Source organism: Malus sylvestris, chromosome 15, assembly GCF_916048215.2.
Source record: "Malus sylvestris chromosome 15, drMalSylv7.2, whole genome shotgun sequence".
In the NCBI taxonomy this organism is placed as follows: Eukaryota; Viridiplantae; Streptophyta; class Magnoliopsida; order Rosales; family Rosaceae; genus Malus; species Malus sylvestris.
Window position 1 is genome coordinate 23,330,517 of NC_062274.1, and position 14,014 is coordinate 23,344,530.

Below are 14,014 nucleotides of genomic sequence, written 5' to 3' on the forward strand. Positions count from 1 at the left end.
ACAGTTAGGGCATCCACCTGTGTTTTTTCTCAAAAGAGAGTTTTTTTGGGAAATTTCTCAAAAGAGAAAACTCTCAAATCCTTCTTCCTTTTCCAGCATCCTATGTCTTCTTTATCCTTCACCTTTCATCACTTTTGATGGAGGCTCCTCTTTAATTTGCTTTTCTTCAAAAAAAAACTTGCCACCCAGTCGTTATTGGACACAACCCATTTTTGGCTTTTGCTCTCAATTGGCTTGGTTCACTTGGACTTACTCATTGGCCTTCTGAGCCATGGTAAAAATCCATTTCTCAAGCAATTCCTTAGTTGTATATCTAAAATTCCAAGTTACGTGGACTTAGAACCACTGCAACCCTAAAATAACATGCAACTAACTTTTCTTGAAAACTTGGTTTATATTCACGAATCAACTTGAGTGCCATTTAACGAACTAGTATACATTATCATTCCTAAGAATAACGTTCCATCTTCGATACACAATGTAAACAAATTAATGTTTCATTGAATGTAAGTGACAAAATATAACCATTTGATGTGGCTTTAGCAATAGGAAAGTAAATTTGAATATAACTCAAGGATAAATGATTTTCACTCATTCATCTTTTCCTTCTCCATTATTTTTGTTATTTAATTCTCTTTTGCTTTATTCAATTTAACGACCTAGAGAAAGACATGTCTAGGGGAAGAAAATAGAGTGGGAAAACCATTGCATATAAAACTATAAATTTAATTATGTGCCCGAAATTCTTTGTTTTGTTCCCCTTCTTCCCAATATCACATGTATTTGAGAGTAAATTATGGAGACGGAAAATTCTTATAACTCAAAGTGATTAGAGTATTACACTCAAATTCTTAGGTCGATTTCTCCCTCTAATTATCACTCATATCAACTAAGAAAAAGTAAAAACTAGATGCTGGTATAATAAATAATTATAATTATTGTCATGTGTATTTTCCCTTTCTAATACAAAGCAATGGTATATATGCAATGAATTGAGATCCTCTTTGGATTTATGTGTTCGGAGTCGATGGATTAGGAGTTCAGACCACTTATTTTAAATCTTGCAATCTCTATTAGTCCGTCTTACTGACCCACCTCACATAAATTAAGGATCCGGATCTCTTTTTTCAATGACCTGAATTTTCTAGTCTTATACTCCAAGCACATAGATTCGAAGAGAATCTCAATTAGAATGCATTGCTACATATGTAGGTCATACTAGAGTCTTGGGCCAGTGACCATAGATCAATCAGCATGGGACAAGGTGGAGGGACGGTCACCAACTCCCACTTGTTTCACAACAAGAGAAGAGAATGTTGAAATTTTGATGATGTTATTTAACTTACGTTTATGACACAAAAAAATTAATTAAAACTTTATGTAATGATATGTTTACATTAAAGAATATCCGAGTAAATTGATCCATAACTCATTACTTAACCATTAACAATCTCACTTAAAAATGAAAATAAATACCTTTAGATCATAAAATAAGTGACAAACAATTAATAAAATATAAATCATGACTAACGCACACTATACATCCACAGTCAGTCACAGCCGCTATTTATCGGAGGAGGATTGTCTGCGCTCCAAGTTCCCGTGCCCTCCCATGCCCTCCTGATTGTGTGGTCACGGTTAAACCACGTTAATATTTTATATTATTATTCATTTTTGTTTTATTATCTTTATAAAAAAATAATATAAAATATTAACGTGACTTAACCGTGACCACACAAAACAGGAGGGCATGGAAGGGCACCGAAACTTGGAGGGCAGACAATCCTCCTCCCTATTTATCACCCTCCCATTTGTCCTCTGGCTGAGTGAAAGAGAAAGAAAGAAAATTGTCCACTTTTGCAACCCTTTGACATTCAGGGGTATTCCATTAATACCACAACAAGTCCATGCCAGCTTTTCTTCTCCCGCTAAACCCCCCACGACCTGGTTTTTCCTTCTTTTGAACGTAAAGCCAAAGCTAAAGCCAGCTCCCCCCCCGGGGCAGAAAAGCTCAAAAAAACAGTCATATCTTCACAGAGAAGCTCCCCGGTCAAAAGTGTCCTCTTTTCTGAGTCGTTTTTTGTGGGTTTTAGGCACCAATTCAGCTCTGCAATTTTCACCAGCAAGTGTCACTTTGTGGGGTCTTTTTTTTTTTTTCGGGAAGGTGAAAAATGCAAGTGAGAAAGTTAAAGTTTTGGACTTTGGAGTCTGATTAGAGGCGTTTGAGAAATTTGCCCTCACTTCTGGGTTCGTGGGTAAGTGGTAAATTTTATTTCCCGTGTTTTTCTGTGTTGGAATCTTTTTGTTTTTGCCTCAGTAAAATATTTACCGTTCTGTTTTGGGATGATTTTTGCAGAGATTAAGGCGGTTTGGAGGGATGAGCGGTGGTGAAGGTAAAATGCTGGGATTAAGTGTGAAACAACACAAGCGTTCAAAAAGGTAGCTTTTTAATTTTTTTTTTTTTATTTTATACAAACGATAGCTGAGTTAAATTGTTAAATGTTAATATCGTTTGTTAAAAGAAATTGTTAAATGTTAGAGGGAAGGAGGATGGGTGGGGATCGAACCGCCTGGGGTACCGTGATTTCCGTCACTGCAGTAAAGCGTAATTACTAAGTATATTTTTCGGTGATAACTCCCGAAATTTATGTTTTTTTGTTAGCTAGCTGTCACTGTTCTTACACTTTTGCGTTATTTTAGTATGCATACTTGTTGAATTTTTTATGTGTATTTCATATCAAAACAATTACAAGATGAAACATTATATAGGAAAAGAAAGAGAACATAAGCCTAACTTGCCTAATTTGCCTAATTTCCTAACTTGCCTAACTTGCCTAATTTACACAAAGAAGGTTGACTAGCCTAACTTCACTAGTCATCCAACATGTTTATTTCATGCATGCATTTTAACAAAAGATATGACTTGCATGCATTCCAACACTCCCCCTCAAGCTGGATCGAGGGGATTCCTTGAGCCAAGCTTGGACAGAATGCGCATGAACTGAACCGTAGGAAGAGGTTTAGTAAAAATAATGCTTTGCTTCTTGCTGCGCCATGTTACCAAATTCCCACTTGAAATGGCTTCGTGCCGCAAACAAACAGTAATGGCTTCGTGCCGCAAACAAACAAACTTGAAATGGCTTCGTGCCGCAAACAAACAGTAATGGCTTCGTGCCACAAACTTGAACAACGTTAGGTAGAGCTAAAGCATCCATCGAGCTCTCAGCTTCATAATGTTCTCCAGCCATCTTGGCTTAGAGTAAATGTTCTCCAGCCATCTTGGCTTAGAGTAAAAGTTCTCCAGCCATCTTGGCTTAGAGTAAATGTTCTCCAGCCATCTTGGCTTAGAGTAAATGTTCTCCAGCCATCTTGGCTTAGAGTAAAAGTTCTCCAGCAATCTTGGCTTAGAGTAAAAGAAACTTAGCGGAAACGATCAACAGAGCCAGGAATTTCGAGTTCCTGCTCTAAACAATTATTTCATATCAAAACAATTACAAGATGAAACATTATATAGGAAAAGAAAGAGAACATAAGCCTAACTTGCCTAATTTGCCTAATTTCCTAACTTGCCTAACTTGCCTAATTTACACAAAGAAGGTTGACTAGCCTAACTTCACTAGTCATCCAACATGTTTATTTCATGCATGCATTTTAACAAAAGATATGACTTGCATGCATTCCAACAATACTTGTTGAAATTCTTGAACTGGAAGAATTTGTGGGGTGGATTATTTGGGACAAATGGGAATCTGAGCTTTCACAGCTGCAAGGAATTTTTCTTCAAGTGACAACACTGAATTTCTACTAACCCGCATTTATTGGATTCAGACAGAAAACAAAACCTCCACTTTGGCCTGTTACAAATTTGCTGCTCAATTATTCTTTATGGATGGAAGCCTCAGTTATTTTTAATTGATGCGATTCAGAGCCTAAGAGAGAGAAAAACTTGAGAGTTCTTTGATTCATTGAGACCCTTCGATTTCAGGTGTTTTTTGTTTGGAATTTCGGGTTTTATCCATGAAATTTTTTTTTTTTTCATTTCTCTTCTGAAAATTTATAGCTTTTCCTCCCAAAGTCTTTTGTATTTTCATGAGCAGTTGAGGGTACTGAATTTTTTTTCACTTCTGTGCGAAAATTATATTTTCTAAATATTAATTTCGCTTTCTCTAAATCTTTCCCAACTTTGTTTTCCTCTTAAAGTTTGTAATCATGAGTAGTACAGGATATTGAACCCGAATTTTTTTTGTTCCTCTTGTTTGAGAAGAATACGTTGAGGTTTTGCTTGTGAATGGACAAATCATATATGCAGTGGCCTACTTGTGGAATGAAAGACGGCAAATGCCCTCTTCTTCAATCAATATCAGTTAATTCATTTTGTTTACACTTATGCATTGCTAGCTTTCCTGAGAAGAAAAGAGTGGAGGAAGATGATTTGGATGGTTCCGGTGAAGCATCAGACCTTGTAAAGCTGGTATGATCACTACTACATTTTACATGTTTGCCTATATTACTTCATGATCATTATCTTATAAAGAAGGTTATATATCTTAGAGCTAGTGATCTTAGTAGCTTATTGTTTGTTTGACTACCTATTACAATAAGTGCTAAATTAACGATCTTAAGCTTAGTGCCAGGCTGCCAGCTCGAACACTACATATTGGCCCCTCTAATTTTCCTTCTTTTCCAGATATTTAATCTTAACTACAAGTTCATATAATGTTAAATAAGTTATAGAGTTGTTATGTCTTAAAAATTATACCTATTGCCATAGATGGGATATATTCTTTATTGAAGCAAGTTGAATAAACTGTAATTATTTTGATTATTCACGCATTAAAATTCTGAACTCTGGCATCGAAAAATAACTTTAAATCTGACTTATGGATTGGATCTAAAACCAGGATATGGGACAATTCAAGGGCCATGTTACGACCAAGAAGAAACAATCTCCTACCGTGGAAGTACACAACTCTTTAAAGCAAGAGGTATACCAAAATTGTATATCTTTATATTCAGGTTCGGGAGATTCTGGATTATTATATCCAACCCATTATGCTCAAGCGTGCTCCAGCTTTAACTTTGCTTACTGATGTTAGATGTGTTAGATATTTTGTACACAGATTCTACAGCTTGAGAAAAGATTACAAGATCAATTCAAGGTCCGTCATGCTTTAGAAAACTCATTGGGTTATAGGTCTTCCATCCATCATAATACAAATGCAAGTGTGATGCCTAAGGTAGCTTTTCTGCCTTCATATTAAATTTTCTTTTTATTTTTAATATATATGAATATTTAACAGGGATAATTACATACCTGCATAGTACATACATGCTCTATTTCTGTCATATTCTGTTGCAAATTGCAATGTAAATTTTATCTGACATCTTGACACTGCTTTTATGTAACTCCAGCCAGCCACAGAATTGATTAAGGAGATTGCTGTGTTAGAATTAGAAGTTGCGCATTTGGAACAATATCTTCTCTCATTGTATAGGAGAGCATTTGATGGGAAATTTTCCTCTGTTTCCCCATCTAAGAAGGATGAACGACTAAAACCAATTCTAACAAGCCCAAGAATCAGATTCCTGGAAGTTTCTGAACCTGATATGCCATTGGAGAGGGAAAACTTGGCAGTTCAATCCAGTGGTCAGTCACTTGAAAATTCACAGAAGGAATTCAATGCAATTGGAGGAGAAGAGAAACTATTAGATTCCAGTGTTCACCGTTGCCACTCCTCACTTTCGCAACGCTCTGCATTCTTAAGTAGAACTTCTCCAGAAGAGTCTTTGGCAAACACTTTGCGTTCCTGTCATTCTCAACCGTTGTCTATGATGGAGGTAACTTCCATGCATTGTTTTAATAATTTTCTTGTTAAAGTCTGTTCCCTAAAAATGCTTGTTATTTTCTATCACCACACATCATGGCATAAGCTGCTTTACTTCACCATTTTTAATGAATAAGATCCTTATGTGTGGTGATATTCTTGTAATAGTGACAATTATGGGAAACCTAACTTTAGAGGGTTTAACTTCTTGTCGTGATATGTACGGATATTTGGAGGTTTTTTTCTGGATTATGACTGTCAATTGTTTTTCCAGTATGCTCAGAATACTTCGTCAAATTTAATTAGTCTGGCAGAGCATCTTGGTACACGCATTGCTGATCATATTCCAGAGACACCTAACAGGCTTTCAGAGGACATGATCAAGTGCATGTCCACCATATATTGCAAGCTTTCCGAATCACTCTTGTCACATAATGGCCTTTCATCTCCCAATTCATCTTTGTCATCAACAAGTGCATTTTCACCACGAGATCAGAGTGACATGTGGAGTCCACGATGTAGGAATAATTCATCTTTTGATGTACGATTGGATAATCCTTTTCATATTGAAGGACTTAAAGAGTTTAGTGGGCCATACAGCACAATGGTTGAAGTGCCATGGATTTATAGAGATAGTAAAAAACTAGGCGATATCGAGCACTTGCTACAACATTTCAGGTGAGCCTTTATGTCCCATCTGAAGTAAATTCCATATGCTCTTGACATAATCATTATGCTTATGGAGTTATCCTGTTACAGGTCACTTATCTGTAGGTTAGAGGAAGTAGATCCAAGAAAGTTGGAAAATGATGAGAAGTTAGCGTTCTGGATTAATGTACACAATACATTGGTTATGCATGTAAGGTTCACCACCTTTAATATACTGGTTTACATTGCGATCTTCTTTGGATGTTTGTTACCGGATTGTAATCAATATTCTGTGTCTGACAGGCGTATTTGGCTTATGGGGTTCCTCAAAACAATGTAAAGAGAGTATTTTTGCTTTTGAAGGTAAGAATAGTTCCACGGGCTTTACTTAGGGGAAAACATTGAGTACTGGCTTTGATTTACTTGGTTTCTTTTACTATCCAGGCTGCTTATAACATTGGGGGTCACACAATCAGCGCAGACACAATGCAAAGCTCTATCCTTGGATGCCGGATGTCTCGCCCGGGACAGGTAGGTCATAAGACACACATGCACGTGCACTCTGAAGCATTATGAAACGCTTGGTTTTTACTTAATATTTGTATGGAATTCAAACATACAACAGTATATCTCTGCTTGCAGTGGCTTCGTTTGTTACTTACTCCAAGGATGAAGTTCAAGACTGGAGATGAACGGCAAGCATATGCAATTGACCATCCGGAACCCCTTCTACACTTTGCACTGTGTTCAGGAAGCCATTCTGATCCTGCGGTACTTCATTAACTTCATTTTTCTTTTATTGAGTTTATGTCTAGCATTAATTCATGAATGCTAAAGCTTTGCTGCCTCAGAATTACAGTTTTCTTACTCTTTCAAACTAACACTAGTTTTTTCTGTTAAGGTTTGATTCCCTTGCACGGTAACCAAACAAAAAGAAAAATTTCTTTGAGGTTTACTTTTCCACATTACACCAAAAAGGAAAATGATAATAAAGTCAACAAGTATGTTTGAATACCTTGATCTGCTCTTAGCTTTTTATGTTTTTACTTGTGAGGAATTGTATGAACCGTCCATGATCTTTTTCAGGTTCGTGTATACACACCCAAGAGGGTATATCAGGATCTGGAAGCTGCAAAGGACGAGTACATTCGAGCTACCTTTGGAGTGCGCAAGGACCACAAAATTCTTCTACCGAAGATTGTTGAGGCATTTGCAAAAAGTTCGGGTTTGTGTCCAGTTGGTGTTTTAGAGATGATCCAACAGACTTTGCCTGAATCATTGAGGAAGAGTGTCAAGAAATGCCAGCTTGGGAAACACCGCAAGAGCATCGAGTATATTCCTCACAACTTCACATTTCGGTATTTAATTTCTAAAGAGCTGGTGAAGTGAACGGTTGCATAGGGTCCCATAAATTCATGTAATCTGCATTGTTGTCAAGGTTTTTATGGTAAGGAATTCGTCTCTCTTCTGTACAAAGTAGAATATGAACCCGGAAAAATCAAAGTAGAAAGAAGTGATGGCTAGAGAATAGAAGGGCGTAACCCTGCAGCATTTTGTATCTGCAATGTCGTGAAGGAATTCAGATTGTGCATTTTAGCACTGTAAATATATCTTTTGTTTCCCCGAAACCATCATTATTAATAGTAAAATCGATTGCAATTTCATGTGTCAATGAACTCTGCACGTGAGAGTCACGTGTTTATTAGCAGTTTTCTGTGTCGGTGGAAATTGAATTCTTCTTATATAATGTACAGTGTACCCATTTTTTGGATCACAAGAATCATCCAAATTCCAAATTTTGGTTTTTGCATCATATATTTCTTGGATCTCTCAAATCCATTTTCTTACTGTATAATCACAGAAATGCAACTGTATTCTGCAACCCAAAAAACACAAAACAAATCACAAACACAGAGAGAAAGGAGATCTGAAGAACCATAGTGATTACATTATATATTTAGCAGCAAAAGACCCTTATACATTTGCCTAATTTACTTCAAACACCCTAAGTGCAACACATTATTGCTAATTAACCCCTCAACATCATAGATCCCAACACTTGCAAAAACTACACCCAAATTAGCTTCAACTTCAACTTCAATAAGTTCGAGAAAACTTACCTACACCTGGAATGCCACCATGACAGGTAGCGTGATTGGCTTAAGATTTCGCCACTGTAACATCCTAGTGCAAGGAAGTTCTTTTCTTCCTTTAGTACGGGCTCTCCCCTACAACATTCCCAGGAGGATTATAAAAACAAATGCTCAAGCTGCTCTGTTCTTTGACACATGTAGCCTGAGCACACCCAAGCTCCAAAGACTTCCTCCACACCACCTGGGTGTACACACCACACCAGTGATTTGGCACACAAGAGTTCCCACTGTGGTTGTAGAAGTCCTTCTCTTTGACCCAAGTGTCCACAACCATGGTTGGACTCACTGACTGCCCACTTGCCCACAGCTGATTGGCTCCATACTTGCTGCCACTGGTGATGTTAGCAAAGTTGCAGGCTTGGTTGTTTCTTTGGTACCTCACTAGCCTGCTTGTTGCATTGGCCAATGACTCACTCCACTTGAGCGGCTCAACACCCACTGCGGCTCTGGCTTGGTTGTGAGCTTGGAGGTACTCTCTGGCTGAAGGGTTGGAGCTTGGCGCCTGAGCCGCTGCAACATGGACTGAGCTGATGGCTAGAGCCAGGGCTGCTAGGACTAGCAAGGGATGATGATGAGCCATTTGATCTTTGATCTGGTGTTTGATGTGATCAAATATTTAGTTCTTCTTGTGCCTAGTTATTTATAGAGAAAGACTCTGTTGGTGAAGGGATATGCAGTGGAGGTACTAACTTACTAGTTTGCCCTTCTTTGTGAGAGTACTGTTGAAAGTATATAACTGTATTAATTGATCACATAACTTCTTATTGATGTGCTAATTGGTAGGTCATCATAATAATTGGTAGTAATTGTTGGACAATCATTAACCAAGTTGGAGTATTTTGTACGTGATGGGATCATTGGTTGTTCTTGATCTTGATAACTCCACAAATTCCATGTATATTTATATGTATATTGTATTTGACCGTACAAACAGCTAAGGCAAATTAAATCACCTCTTCCTCCTACTTCTATTTTCCTTATCATATTTGTCTTCATTTCCTCTCTTGTATGAAATACTTTAATTGAAAAGTCTTGGCAGTCTTCAACATTACTCTACTGTATATCTTGCATCCACCCATGACAAGCCTCTACAAATAATAGTAGTTGACGACATATGTTGACATAAACTTTCGGCACATGTTGACATATGCTCAACGTAATGACCCAATGAAACTTTTTGGTTCATATTATGACCCCATTACTTGAAAGTTTAAAGTGCTGGCTACGCCACTGCGTAGAAAGGATGCTACTCAACTTTCACACTGAATTTTACAAATAAACCACATGGAGAAGGAGAATTGAACTTCTCAAATTAATGAGACAAACATAGGCAACCAACAAAGAACTCAGGATTGGACTTAAGACGACTTGCAAAAAAGATTCTGATCTCATGTTAAAAAATCATTACCCCCTAAAATCCTAAAGCGTGAGAGGCGACGGGCCAAATAATATAAATCAGGCTTATAGGAATGAGTACATATTAATTATCGCATCAGAGGCTAGAATCAGAAGATTTGGCATCCAACTTTAACTTTATTTAATTAGTGGCACATGAGGCCCTAATATCGGACTATCTGTGACACATAACCTAACCCCTCCTGGCTCCTGCTAACAGGGGATTTGCCCTTGTTAAGTTCGCTGGAGGATTATAAAAACAAAAAGAGTTAAACTAGTTTACTCCTTGACACACTTGGCCTCAGCACACCCCAACTCCGAAGAATTTCTCCACACAACCTGCGTATACGAACGACTCATGATTCGGCGCACAGGGGTTGTTGTCGTGGTTATAGTACTGCTTCTCCGCCACCCAGGATTCCACAGCCAATTAGGGTTTGGTGCTCGGGCAGCACTAAATTATTTCAATTCAACTGGATTAAAATTAATGTCATGTTTGTTGTTTTGTTAACTTATAATTGTTGATTCTAAACCAGTTGAATTGGATAACAATCCAACTTACAAGTCTCATCTAGAACGGTGAGACTTCATAGGACTAACTTGTGCTTAACTTCAATCTTATCCAGTTTTACCACCTAGTAATACGGTCTAGTGGTATTCCTCTTCACTTGTAAGTGAGAGATCTTAAGTTCGATTTTCACCAGATGTGAATTTGACCACATTATTGCTAGCCCTTATGATGCTTAACCTACCTCATCTCCGTTAATGTACAAATAATATTGTTTGTTCAAAAAAAAAAAAAAAAATCTTATCCAGTCTCGCCGCCGAGCAAGTCATGGTATATTCCTTCTAATCAAAATTCAAAAGGAGTATTGATTGCTCATCCAAGAAAATCCCAGCGATGGAGTTGGTTAATGGTTGAATAGTAAATTGATTCAAGAGTCGGTGTAGCATGTACGTTCCCTAATTCACCAAATTTACATAAATTTCCCACGTCAATGCACGTGTGCACGTTGACTGCTATCTGTGGCTACTGGCTATAGAAGTCGTCAGCCTCTTGGAACCGTGACCTCAATTTATAGCTTCGGCGTTACAACCTACACGACAACCACCTTGTGATGGTGGTCGCTTTTAAAACCCCCGCAGATGCATGAATTTGTATTGACGCATAAGAGATGAATAAATGACGTAGAAGAGACGTTGCGCTCTTATTGAATTATGACACGTTCTTTAAAACGCGTCATGTCTTTAAGAAAAAATGAAAGTTTTGCACAATCTGTTTTTTATTGTTCTAATGGTTAGGGGTTTCATTTTCAAATAACTACGTCTCGAGCTCAAACCCTTCCTCCTATTGTTAGTGTAGAATATCAAATGTACTCAAAAAATAAAAGTCTTGTATAATACATTTTTGCTCACCACCCCTTCGATTAATATTAGATTAATATGAACGAGTTTGATTTAATCTACTATTACACAAATTTCAAATTTAAATTCATCTAATAATTATCAATAGAATTAGAAGCATCACTACCACTTAATTGCTATGTACAAAAATATTTCAGAACTAGAGAACATTATTTTTGCAGACACCTTATCTATCAATGTAAAGTTCGGGCCTAATTTAGTATGGCTCAGGCCCAAATAACTCAACTGTGTTGGGCCTGTGCCCACATGCACTGCCTCCCCCTTGCCAAATAATGCCTGCCTAATAAAGCCTGCCTCAGTAAAACACTAGTCCTTCCCTTTTCCCAATTTTTTTTTTTTCGGGTAGTCCTACATTCTTGCATACACCGGCGGTTTTTGATACCGGAAAAATAGAAAAATGGTCCCCAATTTTCTCATCGCAAAATATCAAAATGTGTTTCACTACATCACTGCATTCGATCACAAAAATAAATAAAAAACTTATTATCCAAAAAATAAAAATTCAGGGAAAGTTGAGCTTTGAAGTTAGGCGACCACCGTCTCTGGCCATCGCAGAGCTGGCCTTGATGGCCAGATCGCAGAGGTCCGGCAGAGAGAGGGGCTTCTGGGTCTGACGCAGTGGCAGCAGGAAGTAAATTTGGCCCGGCTGGAGCTCCTCGTCGTCGGGCACGTGGGTCAAGCACGTGCCGATGGACATGGTTTCGGAGTTGCAGAGGAAATGATTGGGATTCTGGGAAGTGATGTGCTTTGATTGGGTTGGTCGCTTCAACACTTGCATCCGACCGTCCGCGTCGATCACTATGCTGCTTGTCGGCCGTCCGATCGCATCTGGTCGCGGTGCTCCTCCTCCTTTGCTTTTTGTGCTGGTCGGAGTGGAAGCACAGACGCCCATAATTTTGGGATTTTCACTGGGAGATGGGGGGAGAGACGGAGTGGCAGAGAAAGAAAGGCTGCTTCTTTTTAACTTGGTTCGTTGGTTTTACTTTACTTTTTAACATGGACTGATTAATGTGTTTGTATGACCACTAGGCCAAGATGAATTAAGAATTAAGGAATTTCTGTAATTTTTACAACAATATATTTATATTAAGAGGTAAAAGATTGAGCTACCGTCATATAATATTTCTGTTATAATAATTTATTTACAAACTAACAACACATAAGAGTTGAACTTAAAATCTCTTACTAAGTGATTTTGTACAACGCTAAGGTATAGGACTACGTGACTTTATATACTGGCAATGTACAAGATTAGATTGGAATGAATGCTAAACTATATTTTAAGGTAGGTTTATACATTTCAATTTAAAAATAGAAGATGAATTAGTTATTAAGAAAACTTATTTGTTCCAATTTCTGACATAATGAGAGGATTAAAAGAGCAAAATTTCCTTTACGTTTAATACCCTTGAAATGAAAATTCATCCACATCCATTTTCAACAGACCTTGAATTTTATAAATTATCCATTCCTGTGAGTATCTAGAGATCAAACAAGGCCTAAAGAGTATAATGAAATACAATCTTAAGTAATAGACTACTATCTTGCATACGTATTGTGTTCCATCAAATAACTTATATATGGATCGAACATTTGTTTTGTTTGTATTTCTGTAATACAAAGTTAGGAGAAGAATTAGCGTTGTGATGAACATATTCCATTTGCACTATGGTGCGGGTTCGACCTTTAATGATCATCTGTCTCTTAACATTTAACAAGTTAGCTTACTAATGCTATCATTTTTAAAAAAAAAAGAAAAAAAAAATATATATATATATATCACAACATATATATCACAAAGATCTTTATATGATTCTATTAATATTCATATTAATTGTTTAATGCTCTAAAGTGCACATCTCCAATCACCATTGTAGACGAAAAGGCTTTAAGTTTATTTCATTACACAATAATATTTTATTTAGCAACTGCTATGATAATTTTCTGACAGTTTCGAAAGAAAAAAAATTAAAAGGCAAGCGATAAGCTAGTTTGAATTAGAAGGAGAGAAATTCAATTCGAATGAATGGGATTGATGTGATTTAAGTGGAAACGGACTATAAGGGGCTTGTGAATATGATCAACGGAACAATATAACCAAACGTTGTTATCGAAAATCTTTTCTTTGACATTAAGTATGTGCAAATGCAATTGAGGTTAATAGAGTTTATATGTGCTCCCCGAAGTTGTAATATAGCAGCACATCTTGACTTCGTTTGTCTCTTGTATAGGTGGTGTTCATACATGGGATTCTTTTGAACCAAAATGGTTGTTCAATACTTTAACTTCTGATGTAAACGTTGCGATTCGAGTTTAATAATACTTATCTTTTGAAAGAAAAAAAAAAATTGGAGGGTGCTAGTCGCTTTTACTGTGGAATAAGTAGGGAAATAAACAAAGTATTGGTCATATGACATTGATACGGGATTTTCTTAAATAAAAATTTTACATGAGCGTTATCAAAAGCATATATGAAAAGTAGCATTTTATGGATGTGAAAGCCGGTTTGATAAATGTTGATTGGTCAAATTAATAATTTCTGTTACTGTCAATACAATACGTGTTCGG

General features: G+C 37.1%; 3 protein-coding genes and 1 long non-coding RNA gene across 8 annotated transcripts; 1 reads left to right on the forward strand and 3 right to left on the reverse strand.

Annotated features, from left to right (window-relative positions):
* Window positions 1-1,793: 1,793 nt before the first annotated feature.
* LOC126604872 (uncharacterized) lies at window positions 1,794-8,145 on the forward strand. 5 transcript variants are annotated; one of them, XR_007616770.1, is made up of 13 exons: window positions 1,794-2,255; window positions 2,357-2,439; window positions 4,399-4,471; window positions 4,902-4,985; window positions 5,106-5,237; window positions 5,413-5,838; window positions 6,100-6,503; window positions 6,585-6,684; window positions 6,777-6,836; window positions 6,918-7,004; window positions 7,099-7,244; window positions 7,375-7,474; window positions 7,560-7,678. XR_007616770.1 is itself a non-coding variant. In XM_050272195.1 (12 exons), exons 2-12 carry the CDS (start codon window positions 2,378-2,380, stop codon window positions 7,860-7,862), a joined length of 1,845 nt encoding a protein of 614 aa, XP_050128152.1. In that variant the 5' UTR covers window positions 1,796-2,255; window positions 2,357-2,377; the 3' UTR covers window positions 7,863-8,145. The 5 variants fall into 5 exon arrangements, 2 of the variants coding, with proteins under 2 accessions (XP_050128152.1, XP_050128151.1); XR_007616768.1 differs by having other exon boundaries at window positions 1,795-2,255; window positions 7,116-7,244; XR_007616769.1 differs by lacking the exon at window positions 7,375-7,474 and having other exon boundaries at window positions 1,795-2,255.
* Window positions 2,710-3,680, reverse strand: LOC126604875 (uncharacterized). The gene is made up of 2 exons (XR_007616771.1): window positions 3,567-3,680; window positions 2,710-2,829 (listed from the first exon to the last, which is right to left on the reverse strand). It is a non-coding gene; the product is annotated as an uncharacterized LOC126604875 (long non-coding RNA).
* A 256-nt stretch (window positions 8,146-8,401) lies between the features above and the next one.
* Window positions 8,402-9,255, reverse strand: LOC126604874 (STS14 protein-like). Its single transcript, XM_050272196.1, has one exon. The coding sequence runs from the start codon at window positions 9,204-9,206 to the stop codon at window positions 8,685-8,687; it is 522 nt and encodes a 173-aa protein (XP_050128153.1). The 5' UTR covers window positions 9,207-9,255; the 3' UTR covers window positions 8,402-8,684.
* A 2,693-nt stretch (window positions 9,256-11,948) lies between these two features.
* LOC126602823 (uncharacterized) lies at window positions 11,949-12,338 on the reverse strand. Its single transcript, XM_050269674.1, has one exon. It carries the CDS (start codon window positions 12,336-12,338, stop codon window positions 11,949-11,951), a length of 390 nt encoding a protein of 129 aa, XP_050125631.1.
* Window positions 12,339-14,014: the final 1,676 nt, after the last annotated feature.